The sequence below is a fragment of the Lepidochelys olivacea genome, assembly GCF_965140295.1.
Source record: "Lepidochelys olivacea isolate rLepOli2 genome assembly, chromosome: 27".
In the NCBI taxonomy this organism is placed as follows: Eukaryota; Metazoa; Chordata; order Testudines; family Cheloniidae; genus Lepidochelys; species Lepidochelys olivacea.
In genome coordinates this window covers 16,905,059-16,925,204 of record NC_140437.1, presented here as the reverse complement: position 1 = coordinate 16,925,204, position 20,146 = coordinate 16,905,059, and the positions used below count along the sequence as shown (strand labels likewise).

At 38.8% G+C, this 20,146-nt stretch overlaps 1 protein-coding gene across 4 annotated transcripts; it reads left to right on the top strand.

The window, feature by feature from the left end:
* Positions 1–2,657: 2,657 nt before the first annotated feature.
* Positions 2,658–20,146, top strand: KRT222 (keratin 222). Of its 4 annotated transcripts, XM_084615910.1 has the most exons (7): positions 2,801–2,873; positions 6,688–6,997; positions 8,543–8,671; positions 9,913–10,133; positions 11,578–11,654; positions 12,477–12,585; positions 19,734–20,146. In XM_084615910.1, the coding sequence occupies exons 3-7, from the start codon at positions 8,567–8,569 to the stop codon at positions 19,945–19,947; spliced, it is 726 nt and encodes a 241-aa protein (XP_084472036.1). In that variant the 5' UTR covers positions 2,801–2,873; positions 6,688–6,997; positions 8,543–8,566; the 3' UTR covers positions 19,948–20,146. The 4 variants fall into 4 exon arrangements, with proteins under 4 accessions (XP_084472034.1, XP_084472033.1, XP_084472036.1 ...); XM_084615908.1 differs by lacking the exon at positions 6,688–6,997 and having other exon boundaries at positions 2,658–2,816; XM_084615907.1 differs by lacking the exon at positions 6,688–6,997 and having other exon boundaries at positions 2,658–2,873.

Here is a 20,146-nt window from a genome sequence, read left to right as displayed (position 1 = left end):
CCTAATTTCGTAGTGTAGACATACCCTAGGACTTAGTCACCTAAGTCACTTTTGAAAATTTTTCCTTTAATCTCAAAATCTATACTTAGGGTCATCAGCCTGTAATCACCAGGATCTCCTTTGGAGCCCTTTTAAAATATTAGCAATATGAACTACCTTCCAGTCATCTGATATAGAGACAGATTTCAGTAATAGGTTACATACTACAGTGAGTAGTTCTGCAATTTCATACTTGAGTTCCTTCAGAACTTTTGAGTAAATATCATCTGGTCCTAGTGACTTATTACTGTTTAATTTATCAATTCATTGTAAAACTTCAATTTGGGAAAATACTTCAGATTTGTTTCAGAGTAACAGCTGTGTTAGTCTGTATTTGCAAAAAGAAAAGGAGTACTTGTGGCACCTTAGAGACTAACCAATTTATTTGAGCATAAGCTTTCGTGAGCTACAGCTCACTTCATCGGATGCATACTGTGGAAAATACAGAAGATGTTCTTATACATAGAAACCATGAAAAAATGGGTGTTTACCACTACAAAAGGTTTTCTCTCCCCCACCCCACTCTCCTGCTGGTAATATCTAAAATGATCACTCTCCTTACAATATGTATGATAATCAAGGTGGGCCATTTCCAGCACAAATCCAGGGTTTAACAAGAACGTCTGAGGAACGGGGGGGTTGTAGGTAGGAAAAAACTCAAAAAGGATAGCTCTGATGTGGCTATTGCCCCCACATCCTCTGTAGTGAAGATTAATGCAAAGAATTAATTTAGCTTCTCTGCAATGGCGTTGTCTTTCCTGAGTGCTCCTTTAATACTTTTGTTGTTTGGTGGCCCCACTGCTGACTTGGCAGGCTTCCTGCTTCTGATTTACTTTTTTTTTTTTTAATTGCTGCTACTTTTCCCATCTTTATCAAGTTACTTATCAAATTATTTCTTTTGCTGCCTTATTATACTTTTACAATTTATTTGCCAGAGTTTGTGCTCCTTCCTATTTTACTCACTAGAATTTAACTTCCAAATTTTAAAGGATGCCTTTTTGCCTCTAACAGCCTGTTATTCTGCTATTTAGCCATGGTGGCATTCTTTTGGTTCTCCTACTGTCTTTATTTGATTTGGGGTATACATTTAGTCTGAGCCTCTATTATGGTGTTTTCTTGACCGTAATAAAAATTAAGATACAGTTATGCTAACAGTAGATAAAACTCACATAGAATAATGACTTCTAAATACAGATTTAGATTTTGATAGCAACATTCTTTGGACTAAATTACACTTCAGTGTTTCTAAAAGTTCTTTTTTTCGCAAGTAGAGTTCAGCAAGTTATATATCAATGTTATCTAGTTAAGCAGAAATAACTAGATAAATCAAGATGTATAGTATTAGTTTTATCTAAATATTCACACCAAAAATTAACTGGAAAATGATCAAATATATATTATCAACAAAAGCATATGTTAGTTGTCCTAACTGTACTACTGTACACTGTAAACCTATCTAGGTCTTTTAAATTTCTATCATAACAACAGTCATATTGGGTCAGAACAATGGTTCATCCACCCCAGTATCCTGTCTTCAGATAGTGGGTGATGCCAGATGTTTCCAAGGAAATGAACAGTTCAGGGCAATTATCAAGTGATTCTTCCCATTGTCTAGTCCCAGCATCTGCCAGTTTGAGGCTCAGTGACTTCTTTATTCACTTTCTACACACCAATCATGATTTTATAGATCGCTGTAATATCCTCCCTTAGTTGTCTCTTTTCCTGACTGAACAGTCCCAGTCTTTTTAATCTCTCCTCATATGGAGGCTGTTCCATACTGCTACACATTTTTGTGGTCCTTCTCTGTACCTTTTACATTTCTAATATATCTTTTCTAAGATGGGGCAAACAGAACTGCATGGTGTGGGTGTACCATGGATTTATATAACAGCATTCTGATATTTACTATCTTATTATCTATCCCTTTTCTAACGGTACCTAACATTCTGTTAGCTTTTTTGACTGCCGCTGCACATTGAGTGGATGGTTTCAGATAACTATCCACAATGACTCCAAGATCTCTCTCTTGAGTAGTAACAGCTAACTTAGGCCGCATAATTTTGTATGTCTATACTTGGGATTCTGTTTTCCAATGTGCACTACTTTGCATCTGTCAGCATTGAATTTCATCTTCCATTTAGTTGCCCGGTCACCCAGTACAACACTAGACTTTCTGACTGTTGTTAATGCTGGCTTACTTCCCTCCTTTGCATTCCAGGAGTACAGCCAACCAAATTATGATTGCCACATGCAAGAGTGTACTGCCAGGAAAGTGTACTGTGCCCCCTCTCTGGTCTTTCAAATTCACACTGGACAGCTATAATTTTGCCCTTATTATCAATATATCTTTCAGACTCTAGTTTCTTGGGTAAGTGTCTGGCTTTACAATGTAATATACACATGAAGACACTACTTTTGTTCATTTCATCACATTATCTGGGTCTTACCTTTTTAATCACTGCAGAATTGAGAGGTATTTGTATTTTTAAACATGATCTTCAAAACCGATTAAAAGCAGATGATTTTTCAATGCTCCTACAAAAAAGAGCTCTGCATCTTTAAAATTCTGCTGTATTTTCTCTCCCTCTCTCTGCTTTCACTGCAGGCAGTGCAGGCTCTGCAGCAGCTGGCTCATCCTATCAATAAGGTTCCCGTTAGTCAAGGTGGAGGATGGGAGCAGAATGGAACTGTCCCAGCTCCTCAATGAGATCAGGGCAAACTATGAAATGCTCATCACCAGAAATCAGATAGAGACCGTCCTCTCAACAAGAACCCAGGTAAAGAGAAAAAGGAGACAATCTATGTCTACCAAATTCAGCCTCAACCTCTTTGAGGTACAGTATTTCCTTTTCAATGCAGCATATTACTTGATTTAGAATTTACTGCAGTATGACTAGACCTAGAAGCTAAGAAAATGTTATGCTTAGGTTATGAAACTCACTCGAAAGGAATGCTCTGTAATGAATCTGGATGTTTGTCTGTACATACAAGACAGTTATATTGTTGTGACTAAAAAAACATGATGACATATACAATAACATGGTACCCTCTAGCCTCATTTAGAATTATCCCTCAGGAGGAAAACATCCTGAATATCATGTAGAGATGACGTAAAGAAGCCATTTATAAAGAGGATTTACAATTTTGAGCACATATGTTATGGAAAACTTTACCTTCTCGGGACAGATTTTCTATTGTTTTCATAAAACTATGCCATATTTGTCTGCAATGTTTATATTACTTGTTCTCTGTGTCATATTTTTAAAGGTTATAAATACCCTATTATAAATTCACACACAACACATCTCTTGAGAACAACAATGTTACAATAATGTGACAAATCTGACTACAAACCATCAAATGCCAAAAATTCCACACTGAAATTTGGGTCTTATATCACCCTTTTGTATTTTAATATTACAACGTATCAGGGAGTAGCCGTGTTAGTCTGTATCCACAAAAACAGCAAGGAGTCTGGTGACACCTTAAAGACTAACAGATTTATTTGGGCATAAGCTTTTGTGGGTAAAACACCAGTTCTTCAGATGCATGGAGTGAAAATTACAGATGCAGGCATTATATAATGACACATGAAGGAAAGGGAGTTACCTCACAAGTGGAGAACCAGTGTTGACAGGGCCAATTCGATCAGGGTGGATGTAGTCCACTCCCAATAATAGATGAGGAGGTGTCAATTCCAGGAGAGGCAAAGCTGCTTTTGTAATGAGCTAGCCACTCCCAGTCCCTATTCAAGCCCAAATTAATGGTGTTAAATTTGCAAATGAATTTTAGTTCTGCTGTTTCTCTTTGAAGTCTGTTTCTGAAGTTTTTTTGTTCAAGTATAGCTACTTTTAAATCTGTTATAGAATGTCCAGGAAGACTGAAGTGTTCTCCTACTGGCTTTTGTATGTTACCATTCCTGATGTCTGATTTGTGTCCATTTATTCTTTTACGTAGGGACTGTCCGGTTTGGCCAATGTACATGGCAGAGCGGCATTGCTGGCACATGATGGAACAGACTTCAAAGAGAAAAAGCAGAACTAAAATTTATTATATAATGCCTGCATCTGTAATTTTCACTCCATGCATCTGAAGAAGTGGTGTTTTACCCACGAAAGCTTATGCCCAAATAAATCTGTTAGTCTTTAAGGTGCCACCAGACTGCTTGTTGTTTTTGTGGATACAGACTAACACGGCTACCCCCTGATACTTGACACTACGCAAGGCACTAAATTTAGCTGTATGGAGTGGAAATCCATCAGCCTCAACAAAAATCTCACACAGATACAGACAGACATCATCTTCCTCTCCCAGTGCAAACAGATGGACATCATACCAAATGGACTGAAGGTAGAAAATCTATTGCAATCGACATACTACATTGACTATGGTGAGAGACTGTGCCACACACTCTCAAAGAAACTGAGGAACCACCTGATCAGCATCCTGTACAGCAGACAGGAGAAGATCAAGAATGAGCTCTCAAAACTGGAGACTCTCATACAAAACCAACCTTCCACACAAACTTTCACGTGGCTGGACTTTACAAAAAAGAGACAAGCCATTTACAACGCAAACTTCACTTCTCTACAGACGTAAAAGGACAGTAAACTATCTAAACTCCTACATGCCACAGGGGGCTACAACAGTGGTACCCTCAACTCACCTAACAATATTGTTAATCTAGCCAACCACACACTTAGCCCAGCGGAAGAGTCTGTCCTATCTCGGGGACTCTCTTTCTGCCCCACCACCCCCACGAACATGATACAGTTCTGTGGTGATCTGGAAGCCTACTTTCGTCGTCTCCGACTCAAGGAGTATTTTCAACACACCACAGAACAGTGCACTGACCCACAGGAACCCTCCTACCAACACTACAAAAAGAAGAATTCTCCATGCACTCCTCCTGACAGTTGAAATGACAGACTGGACTTCTACAGAGAGTGCTTCCGCAGACATGCACAGGTTGAAATTGTGAACAAACAGCATCACTTGTCCCATAACCTCAGCTGTACAGAACGCAACGCCATCGACAGCCTCAGAAACAACTCTGACATTATGATCAAAGGGGCTGACAAAGGAGGTGCTGTAGTCATAATGAACAGGTGGGATTATGAACAGGATGCTGCCAGGCAACTCTCCAACACCACATTCTACAGGCCACTATCCTCTGATCCCACTGAGGAGTATGAAAAGAAACTACACTATCTGCTCAAGAAACTCCCTGCTACAGCACAGGAACAAATCTACACAGTCACACCCCCAGAGCCCCGACCAGGGGTATTCTATCTGCTACCCAAGATCCATAAACCTGGAAACCCTGGACGCCCCATCATCTCAGGCATCAGCAATCTTACAAGATTATCTGGCTATTTGGACTCTCTCCTCAGACCCTACGCTACCAGCACTCCTAGCTATCTTTCAGACCCCACTGATTTACTGAGGAAACTACAATGCATTGGTAGATCTTCCTGAAAACGCTATCCTGGCCACCATGGATGTAGAAGCTCTTTACACCAATATTCCACATGAGGAAGGACTACAAGCTGTCAAGAACAGTATCCCTGATGAGGCCACGGCACACCTGGTGGCAGAGCTTTGTGACTTTGTCCTCACCCACAACCATTTCAGATTTGGGGATGACTTATACCTTCAAGTCAGTTGCACTGCTATGGGTACCCGCATGGCCCCACAGTATGCCAACATTTTTATGGCTGACGTAGAACAATGCTTCCTCAGCTCTCGTCCCCTAGCTCCCCTCCTCTACTTGCGCTACACTGATGACATCTTCATCATATGGACCCACAGGAAGGAGGCCCTTGAAGAATTCCACCTGGATTTCAACAATTTCCACTCTACCCCACCATCAACCTGAGCCTGGACTAGTACACACAAGAGATCCACTTCGTGACACTACAGTGCAAATAAGTGATGGTCACATAAACACCACCCTATACCGGAAACCTACTGACTGATATACTTACCTACATGCCTCCAGCTTCCATCCAGGACACATCACACCATCCATTGTCTACAGCCAAGCCCTAAGATACAACCGAATGTCCTCCAATCCCTCAGACAGAGACAAACACCTACAAGATCTTTATCAAGCATTCTTAAAACTACAATACCCACCTGCTGAAGTGAAGAAACAGATGGACAGAGCCAGAAGAGTACCCAGAAATCACCTACTATAGGACAGGCCCAACAAGGAAAATAACAGAACACCACCGGCTGTCACGTATAGCCCCCAGTTAAAACTTCTGCAGCACATTATCAATGATCTACAACCTATCCTGGAAAATGATCCCTCACTCTCACAGACCTTGGCAGGCCAGTCCTCACTTACAGACAGCCCCCAACCTGAAGCAAATACTCACCAGCAACTATACACCACACCACAGAAACACTAACCCAGGAACCAATCCCTGTAGCAAACCTCGTTGCCTACTCTTCCCATATCTACTCTAGTGACACCATCAGAGGACCCAACCACATCAGCCACACCATCAGAGGCTCATTCCCTTGCATGTCTACTAATGTTATATATGTCATCATGTGCCAGCAATGCCCCTCTGCCATGTACATCGGCCAAACCGAACAATCCCTATGTAAAAGAATAAATGGACACAAATCGGACATTAGGAATGGTAACATACAAAAGCCAGTAGGAGAACACTTCAGTCTTCCTGGACATTCTATAACAGATTTAAAAGTAGCTATACTTGAACAAAAAAACTTCAGAAACAGACTTCAAAGAGAAACAGCAGAACTAAAATTCATTTGCAAATTTAACACCATTAATTTGGGCTTGAATAGGGACTGGGAGTGGCTGGCTCATTACAAAAGCAGCTTTGCCTCTCCTGGAATTGACACCTCCTCATCTATTATTGGGAGTGGACTACATCCACCCTGATCGAATTGGCCCTGTCAACACTGGTTCTCCACTTGTGAGGTAACTCCCTTTCCTTCATGTGTCATTATATAATGCCTGCATCTGTAATTTTCACTCCATGCATCTGAAGAACTGGTGTTTTACCCACAAAAGCTTATGCCCAAATAAATCTGTTAGTCTTTAAATTGCCACCATATTCCTTTAATATTGCAGAAATTCTGAATACTGAGAGATTTACTCATCATAGGCCAGATTCCCCAATACACTCTGACGGCTTTGCGCCACTCTGAAGACGCAAAGCAGCCATAAACACAGTTTAACTGACTTATTAAGCCAACTTTACATTTTCTTTGCACCAGGGCAGCGCAAAGCAGCCAAAGTGTACTGAGAAATCTGGCCTCACATGTGTTGCAGTACTGAGACACAAAACAGCAGGTAGAGAACAGAGTTCAGCATGAAGTGTGAATTACATGGCTTTTCTTATCATAATGGTGGATTGATAACATTAAAAACACATTAACATTTTAAAGACAAAATATTAGTTCTTCTTTTACTCTCCTGCCAAGACCCGAATTCAAGAATTTTTCCCTCAGTAACAGCTGATGTCATAACAAGAACCTATGGTAAAGTAGGAAAGTGCGCAAAGGAAAATGTTCTGTTTCCGGTGCTTGTGATGTCACCAATGCTTGCAGGCAAAACACAGAAATGTGAAAGGAACCCTAATTATCATTATCATAATAAACACTACATAAATACCGAGCATTATTCCTACTAGAAACTGACCTGACAAGACCATTTTAAAGTCATGTAATATACCCCATAACCACAGTTACTGTCAAGCTGCTTCACAATCTAATTTATGTAACATATCTAATAGTGGAATAAGATCTGAAATAAGCATTGCCAACTTCACTGACTTCAGTGAAGCTAGGCTTATTTAATACAGAGCTGGATTTGGTCATAATATAGTTGATAAGCCAATACTGGATCAGCATTACAACGAAGAGTGTTATAAAGTGCAGGGGAAGAGAGTGTTCTAAACATCTGGTTTAGGTTCTCTAATAGGTTAGCCTGACCATCCCTATCCTATACTTTTCTGCACCTAAGATAATACAAGTCTCAAAATTATTAATAAAATATTTCAATGAGTTCTTCATTCTTTCTCTACTATATGATTGTTCAATCCATGCCAATGTATCTGGCCCCGATATTGTTAATCAACTGAGATTTTGTACAGAATATGTCCAAGTTGTGTCTGTTTCTGTGAGTATTTATGTTAAGATAGCAGAGACAAAAGTAACCTGTCTTCTTAAGCCTCTTTCATAGAAGTGCAACAGTTACTAAAGATACAGCAAAGTATTTCCCAGTAGAGGTTGCAATACAACAGGTTCCTCAGAGTTTACAATATTCTGATAATGACAGTTTAGCTTTTCATTACAACCTTGAACAAATATATTCAGTTGCCACACAAAAAAATTAACCTAAAAAACCTGTTTTAAGAGAAGTAGATAAGATTTTTTTTTCAAAAGTACATTTATTTTATGTTCATTCTTTTAAAATATTTTTTATTTGTAATACTGTTATCTTGTTTATCATTTTCTGTAGCTAGAAGAAGGTACAAGTGAAAGAATGGACAAAGATGAAGAAGCTTTAAAGGCAGCCAGAGCAGAGCTCAGTGAAGCCAGGCGACAGTGGCATCGTATGCAAATTGAAATTGAATCTCTCCAGGCTGTGGTAAGCATGGTCAAAAATTGATATTATCAACTTCCTGAAAAAAATAACCCATTTCTTCTTCTGACATGCAGCATTCCATAGTTCAATATGCACATCAATGACATCCAACAGATGATGAAAACACAGCAAGAACAGAAATGCATAGTGGCTTTGCCTGGGGCCTTTATCTCTTTCTCTTGGTCATTAATTGCCAGAAACTCCCCCAGTCAGTTATCAATGCTTAAGAATATGACATCTTTTGATTCAGAATCTATAATTTTGCACATACTGCTATATGTTTACTTTTTTACTCCTGACAATCAATACCCACAGATTTCAAGAATTCTTCCACAATATCCCCATATCAATTTCCTAATAAATATCCTGCCTGACTGATCTATTCAAATCATGTTTATTTTAATTCTTTGGAACTATGGCTCTGAGTCAACAAAACAATTAATAATATACTTTAAGTTAAGAATGTACTTAAATGTTTTGCTGAATCACAGCTTAAAGTCTATAATAGTGTTGAAAACAATTCTGTCCATCTATCCAACTGCTTTGACTGACTACATTAGGGAACTTTAGAAAACAATCCTTCTCCCACTGCTATCATCAGTTCATCTGCTCTGGTGGGAGATCTAGTGTAGATTAGTTTCTGGCAACTTCCAGTGTCACACCAAAAGAGACTTGTGTACACCAGCATTCCCAGTGGTGTAGATAAAGTGGTGGTAGCACTGATGGGAATTTTTCTTAAAATTCACTAGTGATGACAAAGCCTAGGAATTACACTGTTTGTAACAGGATTTCAGGGAGATCCACTACTGACAACAGATGTCAGATATTTGTCAATTTCCCTATTGCAGACAGGGGTTGTAACTTGATGATGATGACTTTGCAACACTGTGAATACCTGTGACTATTAGAAAACACATCATTCTGGACAGCTGGGTGAAATTACTCATCAAAACTGGTTGATTTCATCATATAGTAGAAGGCTACAATTTTTGTGTGTGAGCTTCTAATTGAGTTTATATGTTTACAGATCTTTCTGGAAAATTAGATGCAAAAAGCCACCAGTTTAAGTTTCTTATCAAAGGTGTTATAAAAGCTGGATTATTATTACAGTTCCTAAAGATTATTTAGCAAATAAATTGAAAAATAAATTTTAAAATATGTTGTCTGAATTGTTAGTAAACACTATGTGGAACTGAACTTTTAGAACTACTTTTTGGACCTTTAATATTGGATTTATTTGCCAGGAAAGAGGATTGGAAAGTTGTCTGCATGCCACTGAGCAGCGGTACCAGATGCAACTGCAGAATTTAAAAGCTGAGATTGAAAGTTTAGAGAAGGAGCTACAGCAAGTGAGGAGAGGTATTGAGGAACAGCTTCAGGAGCATGAAATACTACTGAACACTAAGATGAGGCTGGAACAGGAGATAGCAACGTATCGCAGTTTGCTGGAGAAAGAGGAAAACAGGTATTTTACAGAATGGAGAAAGTGTATTTGCTTTTATATTATTTTTCAGAACTTCTGTTTGCAGTACTTTTCAGAGTTGCAATCACATGAACTCCGCCATCAAATATAGTAGCAAATCCTTCATGAAAGGAATTTTCATTTTGACCTGTGCAAGTTCTATTCAGGCATATTTAAAATCTAAAATTAATATGTTAAATGATTGCATGAACAACTTTCATGCCATTAAAATATCTTATCTTACAAATTCTGCAGTGCTTATTTTTTCTGATTTTCCATGGTTTTCTTTAGACAAATTATCGGTTTTGTTTTTTTAAAGTAAAGTTTATTATTTAACCAATATTTAAAAGCAGTTTGGCCCCCACAGTAGGAAATATTTAGGACTCACCAACCCTAATTGAAAACAAAAAAGGATAGTACTGGGTGTGTGTGCCCACCTCTATTATCAGATGTTTGCTTCAGTACAGTTTTAATCTAATTATACATAGTGGACCTGATTTACCACAGTGTTACACCATTTTGATTTCAATTGAGTTACACCAGCATCAAACTGGAGTAAAATATATTGATCAAAACCTGTAAAAACAAAATGCTGCTGTAATAATTCAACACAGATTTAGCTTTAATGTTTTAAAGAAAGAGAGAAAACTTAAATAATTATAATTCCAAAGCTACTAGTTTAAACAGTTCTTCATTTTCCCACATACACTGTACTGCTCATACATTAGCATTGTCATCTTTAAGCCTTCCCATGCTTTGAATATGTGAATTCCCTGAAGATAAATTAGATAAATTTCATCTGGAAAATCTCAGGTATCAGAGGCAGGATTTGGGTTTGGCACATCTGTATCTGTCAACATAAATGATGTTAAATACTGAAATATTGGTAGTGTTCCCACGTTAAAGAATAAGGGTCCCATTCTCCCTGAAATAGGGATAACCTCCATAGGCAACATGAAACTCCACTATTTTTGCAAGTAAAAGTGTTTCTTAGGAATACTTTTGGGTGGGCAGGAATTTTGCCTCCTCTGCCCCATGCAGAAGAAGCTAGAGGGTTTCACTCCAAGAACCTCACAGGCAAAAACATGTGCACATTAGAGCCCCAAGTGAGGGAACTTATTTCGCATTTTTTCAATATATTGCTATTGTATAACTATGTAAAAATATACATAGCTCATTATGAATAAATAAAAAAAATATTAAGAAAAGTCCTTTCTCGCATACTTCAAAATTACTAAAAACCTTTCAGGAAAGAATGATGGAATACAAATACAAATTTTCAACATTCTTTAGTCCTACAATCAAAATAAGATATGACTACAATAAATCTATATACAAATCTCATTGTCATTATTTCTACATATTTTCCCCTCAATTGCTCACCATTCACGTTTTGGATTAAAACAACAACATTATTACATTTTTGTAATATTTTCATTTTTTTCAGGTTTCATTGTTCTACACCTGATAGAAAAGATGACAGAAAACCTACCACCAGCAAGACAGCTTTTATCCCACCTTCAAGTGAGTTTTTTAAGACAAGGGAACATTCCTAAAATAAAACCACAATAGTTTCTTAGTTCTTAATGTTGCCCAGATGAATTTCCTAAACAGGAGTGACAAAAAGGTACTAGTGTTGTGATGGACTACATGCTTTCTTCCCATAGATAAACCCAAAGGAGAGTAAAACTTGTACCCCAAACTCCAGTAGTAAAAACTTTACTGAATTAAAATATATTGACGAATGCTGTGCATCAGATATCTTACAGTAAATTATTGAAAAACATAGCTGATTCTGTATTTGATTAATACATAGCTAGGAAAGAACTATTTCTGATTTCTCTTATCTCAGATCTATTGTCACATATTCCAGTCTACAGTATCTTTAAAAAACAATTAAATGCCTAATTTAGTCACAGATAATGCCAAAATAAACAATTTAGACCTAAATTCTTCTCAGGCCAGAATGGAGAAGATGGCCAGAGACAGGGCCTGGTGTATGATCCTCCACTGGAATTTGTTTGCCAGGGCTGAATTCAGGTGGGTGAGTTAGGAGGGCATACAGAGAAACACAGATTTTCTTCTGAAAGGGGGTAGCTTGCACCCAAAGCTAGCACATACTGCTGACCACAACATATAGATAGCTCAGTTACCAGATACGCCCCCAAGTGACAGACTACAGTCCCTTAAGGAGATGGTACACAAGCTGGCATAGTAGCCAGGATTACCTCCTACTAGTCTCTTGAACATTATAAAGAGATCTTTTCCTGATGATTGTACAAGGAGTGAAGGCTCCTGAAGAGGGCTCAGAAGAAATATCTGGTATATTTGCATTTTCCTTTACAGCTGGTGCCGTAAAGAAGCATGAATATGAAAAGGTGGAAAAACTGACAAAGCAAGCAATCTTAAATGGAAGCGTTGTGAAGGAAAGTGCTGAAGCTCATGGCACTATACAGTAAGACAAACATAAATTTAGCAAAATTATATATATATATATGTTCTATATATGTAAATGTAAACCTCTCTGGGCTGCACTCTGTATCCCTGGTAGCATCCTTCTTGTACACCATTTCCAGTTAGCAAGGAGGCAACTATAAGATCAGTGTGGACAACACCTCCATCAATAAGTGGTGCTGTATCATTATTTTAGTGCTAAGGTGTTGCCTTGTTTTGATAGTATGCTCTCTGATCAGAACAAGGGAGGAGAAAGGAGAGGAGAAGTTTCTAGTTCTGCCTGTGTATACTGGAGTTGTTGCTTGCAGTGTCCCAATAAATCCTTTGATTTCTGTAAGCGAGTATTACAACTGGTGGCAGTAGCTTCAAGATGGCAAAAGCACTTTGGCCCGAGAATAAATGTATTGGTCATGCAGGTGAGACTGGAATCTGTGAGTACTTAACAGACTTTGAGCTATTGCGCTCTGTAAATGAATGGACTGATGAGAAAGCAGTACAGTACTTCACAGTTTTTTTGGATGGTGATGCCAAAGCCTTTTGCTAGCACCTTCCTAGTGCAAATCATGGATCTTACAAAAAGTTACACAAACATTTATACACTGCTGGGGAGTGAAGGGGAGGGGATCTTTTGAAATACTGGAAGGAATGACAAGCCAGGAGGTGTCAGGAAGGTGGAACTCCTGCATAGTTATTTGTGTGCATTGAAAAGATTGTTCAATAGGGCTTTCCCTACACCACCCTGTCCAGAACATGACTTGAGTGAAGCAGAATGTGCTGTGCAAAATCTGGAACAGGCAATGCAGAGAGGGGCCTATGTCCAGTGGCAAGCCATGAGAGAATCCTGTGTGAAAAGACAGTTTATAAACAGTTTAATAGGGGAACTTCATAAACTCCTGGGGAAGGAAGATAAAATACTAGATAAGGCTATGGGCCAGATTATATACAGAGTTACAAATGTGGAAGCAGAAATTGGGTTTCCTTAAAGTATCAGCTGTTAATGCCCAGACTCATGGTGACTCCTTTATGCCAGATGCAGCACTTCACGAAATAATTGCTAGTGAGGTGGCTAAAATGCTGGAGGAGGCATGGGTGCAAGCTATTCTCAGGTGTCTCATGGGTTACTTGAGACAGACCGTTTCCTGACATTTGCAGGCAAAGTGGATGAAAAGGCTACTGGAGTCAGAATTGCCCGAGCACAGGAACCCACACCGGAGAAGCTAAAAGTTGTTGAGGCAGTAGGGTCACCCTCAGCAACTATTAAAATGGGCCATTTGAAGAGCCAGCCAGATACCTGTTACTATGTGTCTAGAGACATCAACAGCTGGAAAACCACAATGCTGTTGGACTTATGACCTGAATTATGTCTGATATATGGAGAACACGCAGTGCTGAAAGGAATAAAAAAGTTTATGCAGGAGGTAAACTGATAAGTATTGATCATCAACCACTGCACATAATGGGAGACATCCAGCTCCTACTGAACTCAGGGTTTTTGCACACTAAATGGGCTTTTGTTGAGGCGACCAATATTTCTAGTGCTGTAGTATTGGGAGTGGATTTCATCCAAGAGCACCACAAGAACCCTTGGGGTGTTAATAAAACAAATTTGCCCCCATACAATATTCAGATACCTCTGTTGGATGTGGATAGGAGGAAGTGTGGATCCTGAGGGAAAACTCTTGGGGCCTTAGAGGTGACTCTACCATGACTACAGAGGGTGACAGAGATAAATTGCTTCCTGTGGTGGTTCAGAATAAAGTTGTGGTGAAACCAGGTCATCATTCAATAATACCTTTAAGAATAAAGGACTGTTTCAGTGAACCTGTAGGAGTGTTGGAAGCTAGAAACATCCATTTAGAATTGCAGTTTGGCAGAAATGTGTTTCAAGCTGGACCAAATGAGGACTGGCAAGCTAGTGAAAAATCAGACCACGGGGACAGTGTCCAATGTAGCTAGTGTCTCAAAGCCTCTCACAGAGGTCAAGAGCTGTGGAGCAATCCAGTCAGTAGTACAGCTAGAGGCTGACTTGACAGAAGCACCTGTAGAAGGCAATAAAAGGAAACAATCCGAACTGTTCTTACAATATGCTAGCATGTTCTCCAAGAATACTGAAGAGCTTGAGAGATATGATTTGGTGCAACATCGAACTGGGCTTAAACCAGAGAGCATTCCCGTGATGCAGCCTCCACATCAGATGCCCCTGACATATCAAGTAACAGTGAAAGCTAAACCACTTGTGGGAGGATGCCCTGACTGAGCAATCTACATCACCTTGGGCAACCACAATTGTAATTGTGGAAAAGCCCAACAGAGACTTGAAGATATGAGTGCTGGAGACTGGACTAGATGACCTTTCAAGGTCCCTTCCAGTCCTATGATTCTATGATATGCATTGACTACAGGAGATTTAATTCAAAAACAGTTCAAGATAGCTACCCACATAGACTCCTAGATAGTATGTCAGGAGCAAAATATTTTAGTAGTTTTGATTGGGTATTCGGATACCTTCAGATTAAAGTGGCACCTAAAGATCAAGAAAAAACTGCCTTTGTGAAACCTCATGGATTATTTCAATTCTTTTCAGACTCATGAATGCATCAGGGATATTTCCAGAGAATAGTAAATGATTTAACCCAAGTTTTGAGAACTGAAGACATTCTCATGTACACAGATGACTTCATTTGTTTCCACAAAACATGGGAGGAATATCTGGTAAAAGTGGAAAGGATTCTAAAGCTTTTTAAACAGTCATGGTTTAAACATGCAGGAAACAAAAGTCAGTTTGTGAGGAGTCGCATCAGGACATACAGTCAGCAAGAAGGGTTGAAACCCCAACCCCAGAAATTGACCATTATAAAGGTTGTGAAGGTTCTTACAAACCCGGAGAAGGTAAAGTAGATTGTAGACCTTTCCAGATTCTATAAGAGATTTGTACTAAATTTCACAACGTGAATACCAGATAACTAAGAATGACTTTCTCTGGACAGAGGGACACCAAAAAGCATTTGAGTCACTGAAGGAAGGATTTCTCAGCCATGTTGTACTTAAATTCCCAGACCCATCCTGTCCATTCATGGTAACCTATAAGGGCTCAAAGGTTTCACTTGAACAAATTGATATTCACTTGCTGGAGGAGTCTCTGCTCCTTGAAGTCTTTAAACCATGATTTGAGGACTTCAATAGCTCAGACATAGGTGAGGTTTTTCACAGGAGTGGGTGGGTGAGATTCTGTGGCCTGCATTGTGCAGGAGGTCATAGATGATCATAATGGTCCCTTCTGACCTTAGTATCTATGAATCTATAAGCACTTGAACAAACTGATAAGCTTGGTAGTCACAGATCGGTGGCTTTTGGTTACAGAACTGAAGTGTTTGGCTATTTGTGAAAACTCTCCAGGTTTATTGTCCATATTTATTAGTTATGGAATTCACAGTGTACACATATAATGCCCTGCAATGGTTCCTTATGAAGCATAACCTAGAAGGAAAACCCGTGGAGATAGATTCACTAACTGTCCAAATATACATTCACCATAAATCTGGAAAGCAAAATATGGTTGAGGAAACTCTCTGCCAGGTCAGGGCAGTAAAAATAGACTCACACTGGTCCTGTGAGGACATCCACTAACTGTCCAAATATACATTCACCATAAATCTGGAAAGCAAAATATGGTTGAGGAAACTCTCTGCCAGGTCAGGGCAGTAAAAATAGACTCACACTGGTCCTGTGAGGACATCCAGTAAGAACAGACTAAGGAGACTGAGTTAATTTTGGTGCACTAACAGATTAAATGAAGGATATGTAGATGGAGGGAGGTTCAATTCAAGAACAATTACCCGTTTAACCAGCTACTAACTTGCTGGTGAAGGAGCATAACATGATTGTCTTGCCAGCAAGCTTACAGACAACAACAGTATTGCAGTGTCTTTATGATAATGAAGCTGCAGGACACCAGTGGTATGAATAGACAATGAGCCAGGTACAGAACAGATTTTTTTTTGGCTGGCATGGCTGCTGATGTTAAGGTACTTTTCCTGTCTCACCCATCAAGAAAGGAAAGTGCCAGCAACGAGAGGCAGAAGTCCTTTATGGGAAATGCCTCAATCTGTTGAGCCCTGCGAGTTCATACAGATTGACTTAAAAGGCCCACTACAGAAACACCAGCTGGAAATCAATATTGGTTGATAGTGTATGACACCTTCTCAAAGTACATGGTAGCACAACTACTAAAGGCTAAAAGGAGTGAGAGAGTTATGGATGCATTGATGAAACATGTAGTTGCATCTGTAATGATCAGGGGAAAGAATCTGAATCATGGTTATTACACGAGGTTTGCCGACAACTCCAGGTAAACAAGGTGAGGACCAGTGTTGTCCACCTTCTGAGTAATGAGAGAGTGGAAAGAGTAAACCAGACCATTGGTTCCATGCATAGAGTTTTAGTGAAGACCAACAAGACTGGGACACAAAGATATCTTTTGTCATCTCTGCATATAACACCAGCCAGCATGCAACTGTCCCTCACTCTCCCTATGAAATTATTTTTCAACTCTGCAAATTCATGCTTCCCTGTGGATGTTGAGGCAGCAGGAACCAGCAAGGCCCCCTGAACCTCCACTGGTGGGTGACATGGCCAAGTCTTATATCTGACCTGAGGACAGCATTCCAGAAGGTGGAGGAAAGATGAGCTGGAAGCAAGCATGCCAGGAATAAGATGCCAGGAAATAGGAGCATTATGCGCCCATCCAGGAAGGAGAGAAGGCTACACAACTGGAAAAAGCAGCCTGGAAAAAAATCCAAATTTATACCTTTTAGGAGGGAACTTTGCACAATAACTAAGAAAATAAATGACTTATTCTTGCTGTTACAAAAAGCAAGAGCTCACCCTTTCGTAGTGCCTAGAGAACTGATGCACAGATGAATTGAAAGAAAGGGGAGACAAACACTTAAGATATTCAATAATCATCCCAAAGGGATACAGAAGAGGATTTGGAAGAATCCAAGCAGGTTCCTATAGCTATGGGAGGCAAGTCATGGAGGAGGAATTGTCAGGGTGTCTTCAGAACCTCAAGATACTGTAGTCTTCAACAGGCATTGTCCACAACAGATAAGCCTAACATGAAGGACATGGACCCTGCCCGCACTCTCCTTACAATGTGTATGATAAACACCCATTTTTTCATGGTCTGTGTATATAAATCTCCTCACTGTATTTTCCACTTTATGCATCCGATGAAGTGAGCTGTAGCTCACGAAAGCTTATGCTCAAATAAATTGGTTAGTCTCTAAGGTGCCACAAGTACTCCTTTTCTTCCTGCACTCACTGATAATCTAGATCCAACTACGAATGAAGACTCAAGAGAACAGACCAACACGGAAATCTGTGTGGATGGCAAACTACCTGGATTCCTAGGAGTTACTATAATCAAACTTTTGTTACTGTTTTTAAATTATTTAACCAGCAGGGGGAAAGTAGTAATTATCAGTGCAGACAGCACTTCCACCAATAAGTGATGCTGTATCTTTCTCTTAATACTAAATTGTCTTGTTTTGATATTGGATTTGAGCAGGGAGGGGTATGTACCGTTTTTACCATGCCTTTGCGTGCTGGAATTGTTACTTGCAGCATCCCAATAAATGCTTTGATTTCTATAAGCAACTATTACACTACACAGAGTAGCAATAACTACTCTTCAAGCTATACTGCGTTGCACAATTTTTTATTATCTAAGTTTTGTGATTGTATTTGTTTTTATGAGACATTATATATTATAATAAACATACTAATTCTAGTATCTGATTCCTTTCCAATAATGTGTCAGTTAGTAACCTTAATGATAAAAAAAAGAAGGTAAACAATGCAATACTTCACTAAATGCTGCAGAGTGCTAAATAATTATTACGTAAATCAACAACATTGCTGTCGACCTTCTGCTTGCATGAGGCTAAAAATTGTGATTTTGAGGGTTTCCATGTACCTCCACAATGTGGAATCCAAATAGTTTATTTTCAGAATCATACCCTTTGGGTGAAATCCTGGTGCCACTGAAATCAATGACAAAAATCCCATTTATATCAGTGGGGCCCAGATTTCACTCCTTATGTGTTATCAGTTGAGGAATACTTACATCAATCTGCAATAGACTATTTAAAGGTTATATAAAAACATACCGTCTTCAAGAGACTTTCTACATTTTTAGTATGAAACAGAATAGAATAAAATTATATTTTACCTAGCCAATCTTAAAAGCATTTTAAGACCTAAGAACTGTGAACTATACTATCTTACTAAAAAAAAAACAGGTATTTTATTAGCCTTGTACATTATTTTTTCAGATTCTATTCTTGTGTTTTTCATATTAGTCCCCTTCCTACTTTCATTATGAACTACAGATACATGATAAATTTGCCAGGTTTCCTTGTTGTTAATTAAAGCAATTATTAAATATTATTTACCTTAACTTGCTTTACTAATAGAGGACAGCATCGTTGTTGTTGTTTTTGTACCTTCTTTTTTTCATTAATATTTAATGAAAACTGGGCCAACTGTGTCACTAATATTTAAGTACAATTACTCATTGAAATCATTAGGGCCTGATCCTGAAACTCTTATTTATGTAAGTAATCCTCACTCTTCCCAACAGTCTGATAGACTTAAATGGGACTACTTGCTTAAGTAAAGTTTACTCATGTGAATGAAGGCTCTAGAATCAGGCTCTTAGCTACTATGTACTTAATTCTATCTTTGCACTGAAGATAGTCTGCATCTGGATTTCTAACCCTCCTTACTTTGAATGCATTCAGATCTAGGGACTTGGTTATGCCCATTACAGATATAGAGGTAACTGCAAAACTCAGATCCTGGGTTGGATTTCAAATAACCTTCCCACTAAAACCTGGGGGTGTTTAGACTCATGGCTTTTGATCCATTTCTATTTTTCTACAATAAGTAGATATATAATGAGGCTAACCCTTTAGTCTGTATTTCTTGAGAATGTAGCTATGAAAAAAGAACTCTGAAATCTCTGCATTTCCTAAAATTATCTCCATATCCCATTACGGAATTTTTCATCACATTTTAAAAGCATACTTTGAAGACATGTAATACTGTGCCTTCAGGATCACATTTACATTTCATTTATTGTTTCAGGACAGAAAAAGTGGATGAAGTTATTAAAGAATGGGAAGGATCTTTCTTTAAGGACAATCCTCATTTAAGGAAAAAATCTGTTTCTTTGCGCTTTGATCTCCACCTAGCAGCAACAGATGATGGATGTTTACAGACTAAACAGAATAACCTACCTGACATTGAAGTCAGGCTGGTAATGAGGAGGTCTTGCAGTATTCCATCTATCAAACCTTAACCTGCAGCAAACTAACTCATGGGTCATTTATGATGGGCTTTGGAAATAAATAACATTAGGACAGATGTAGATGGACCACATGGCTTCCCCTCATCTTGTCACAACTATGAAATGTTACTAAGTATATGCTTTAATAAATATACGAATAATGTGAGATTGTCTTAAATGAAAGAGAGCTGGGTATAGGTGTTATATTTCA

What these genes read in the sequence shown, in the direction of transcription:
- KRT222 (XM_084615907.1), top strand. Translation starts at nt 2,721, where the DNA reads ATGGAACTGTCCCAGCTCCTCAATGAGATCAGGGCAAACTATGAAATG. An exon ending in CTGGAGAAAGAGGAAAACAG is followed by an intron (nt 10,134 to 11,577) that starts GTATTTTACAGA and finishes CATTTTTTTCAG; the next exon opens with GTTTCATTGTTCTACACCTG. An exon ending in AGCTTTTATCCCACCTTCAA is followed by an intron (nt 11,655 to 12,476) that starts GTGAGTTTTTTA and finishes TTTCCTTTACAG; the next exon opens with CTGGTGCCGTAAAGAAGCAT.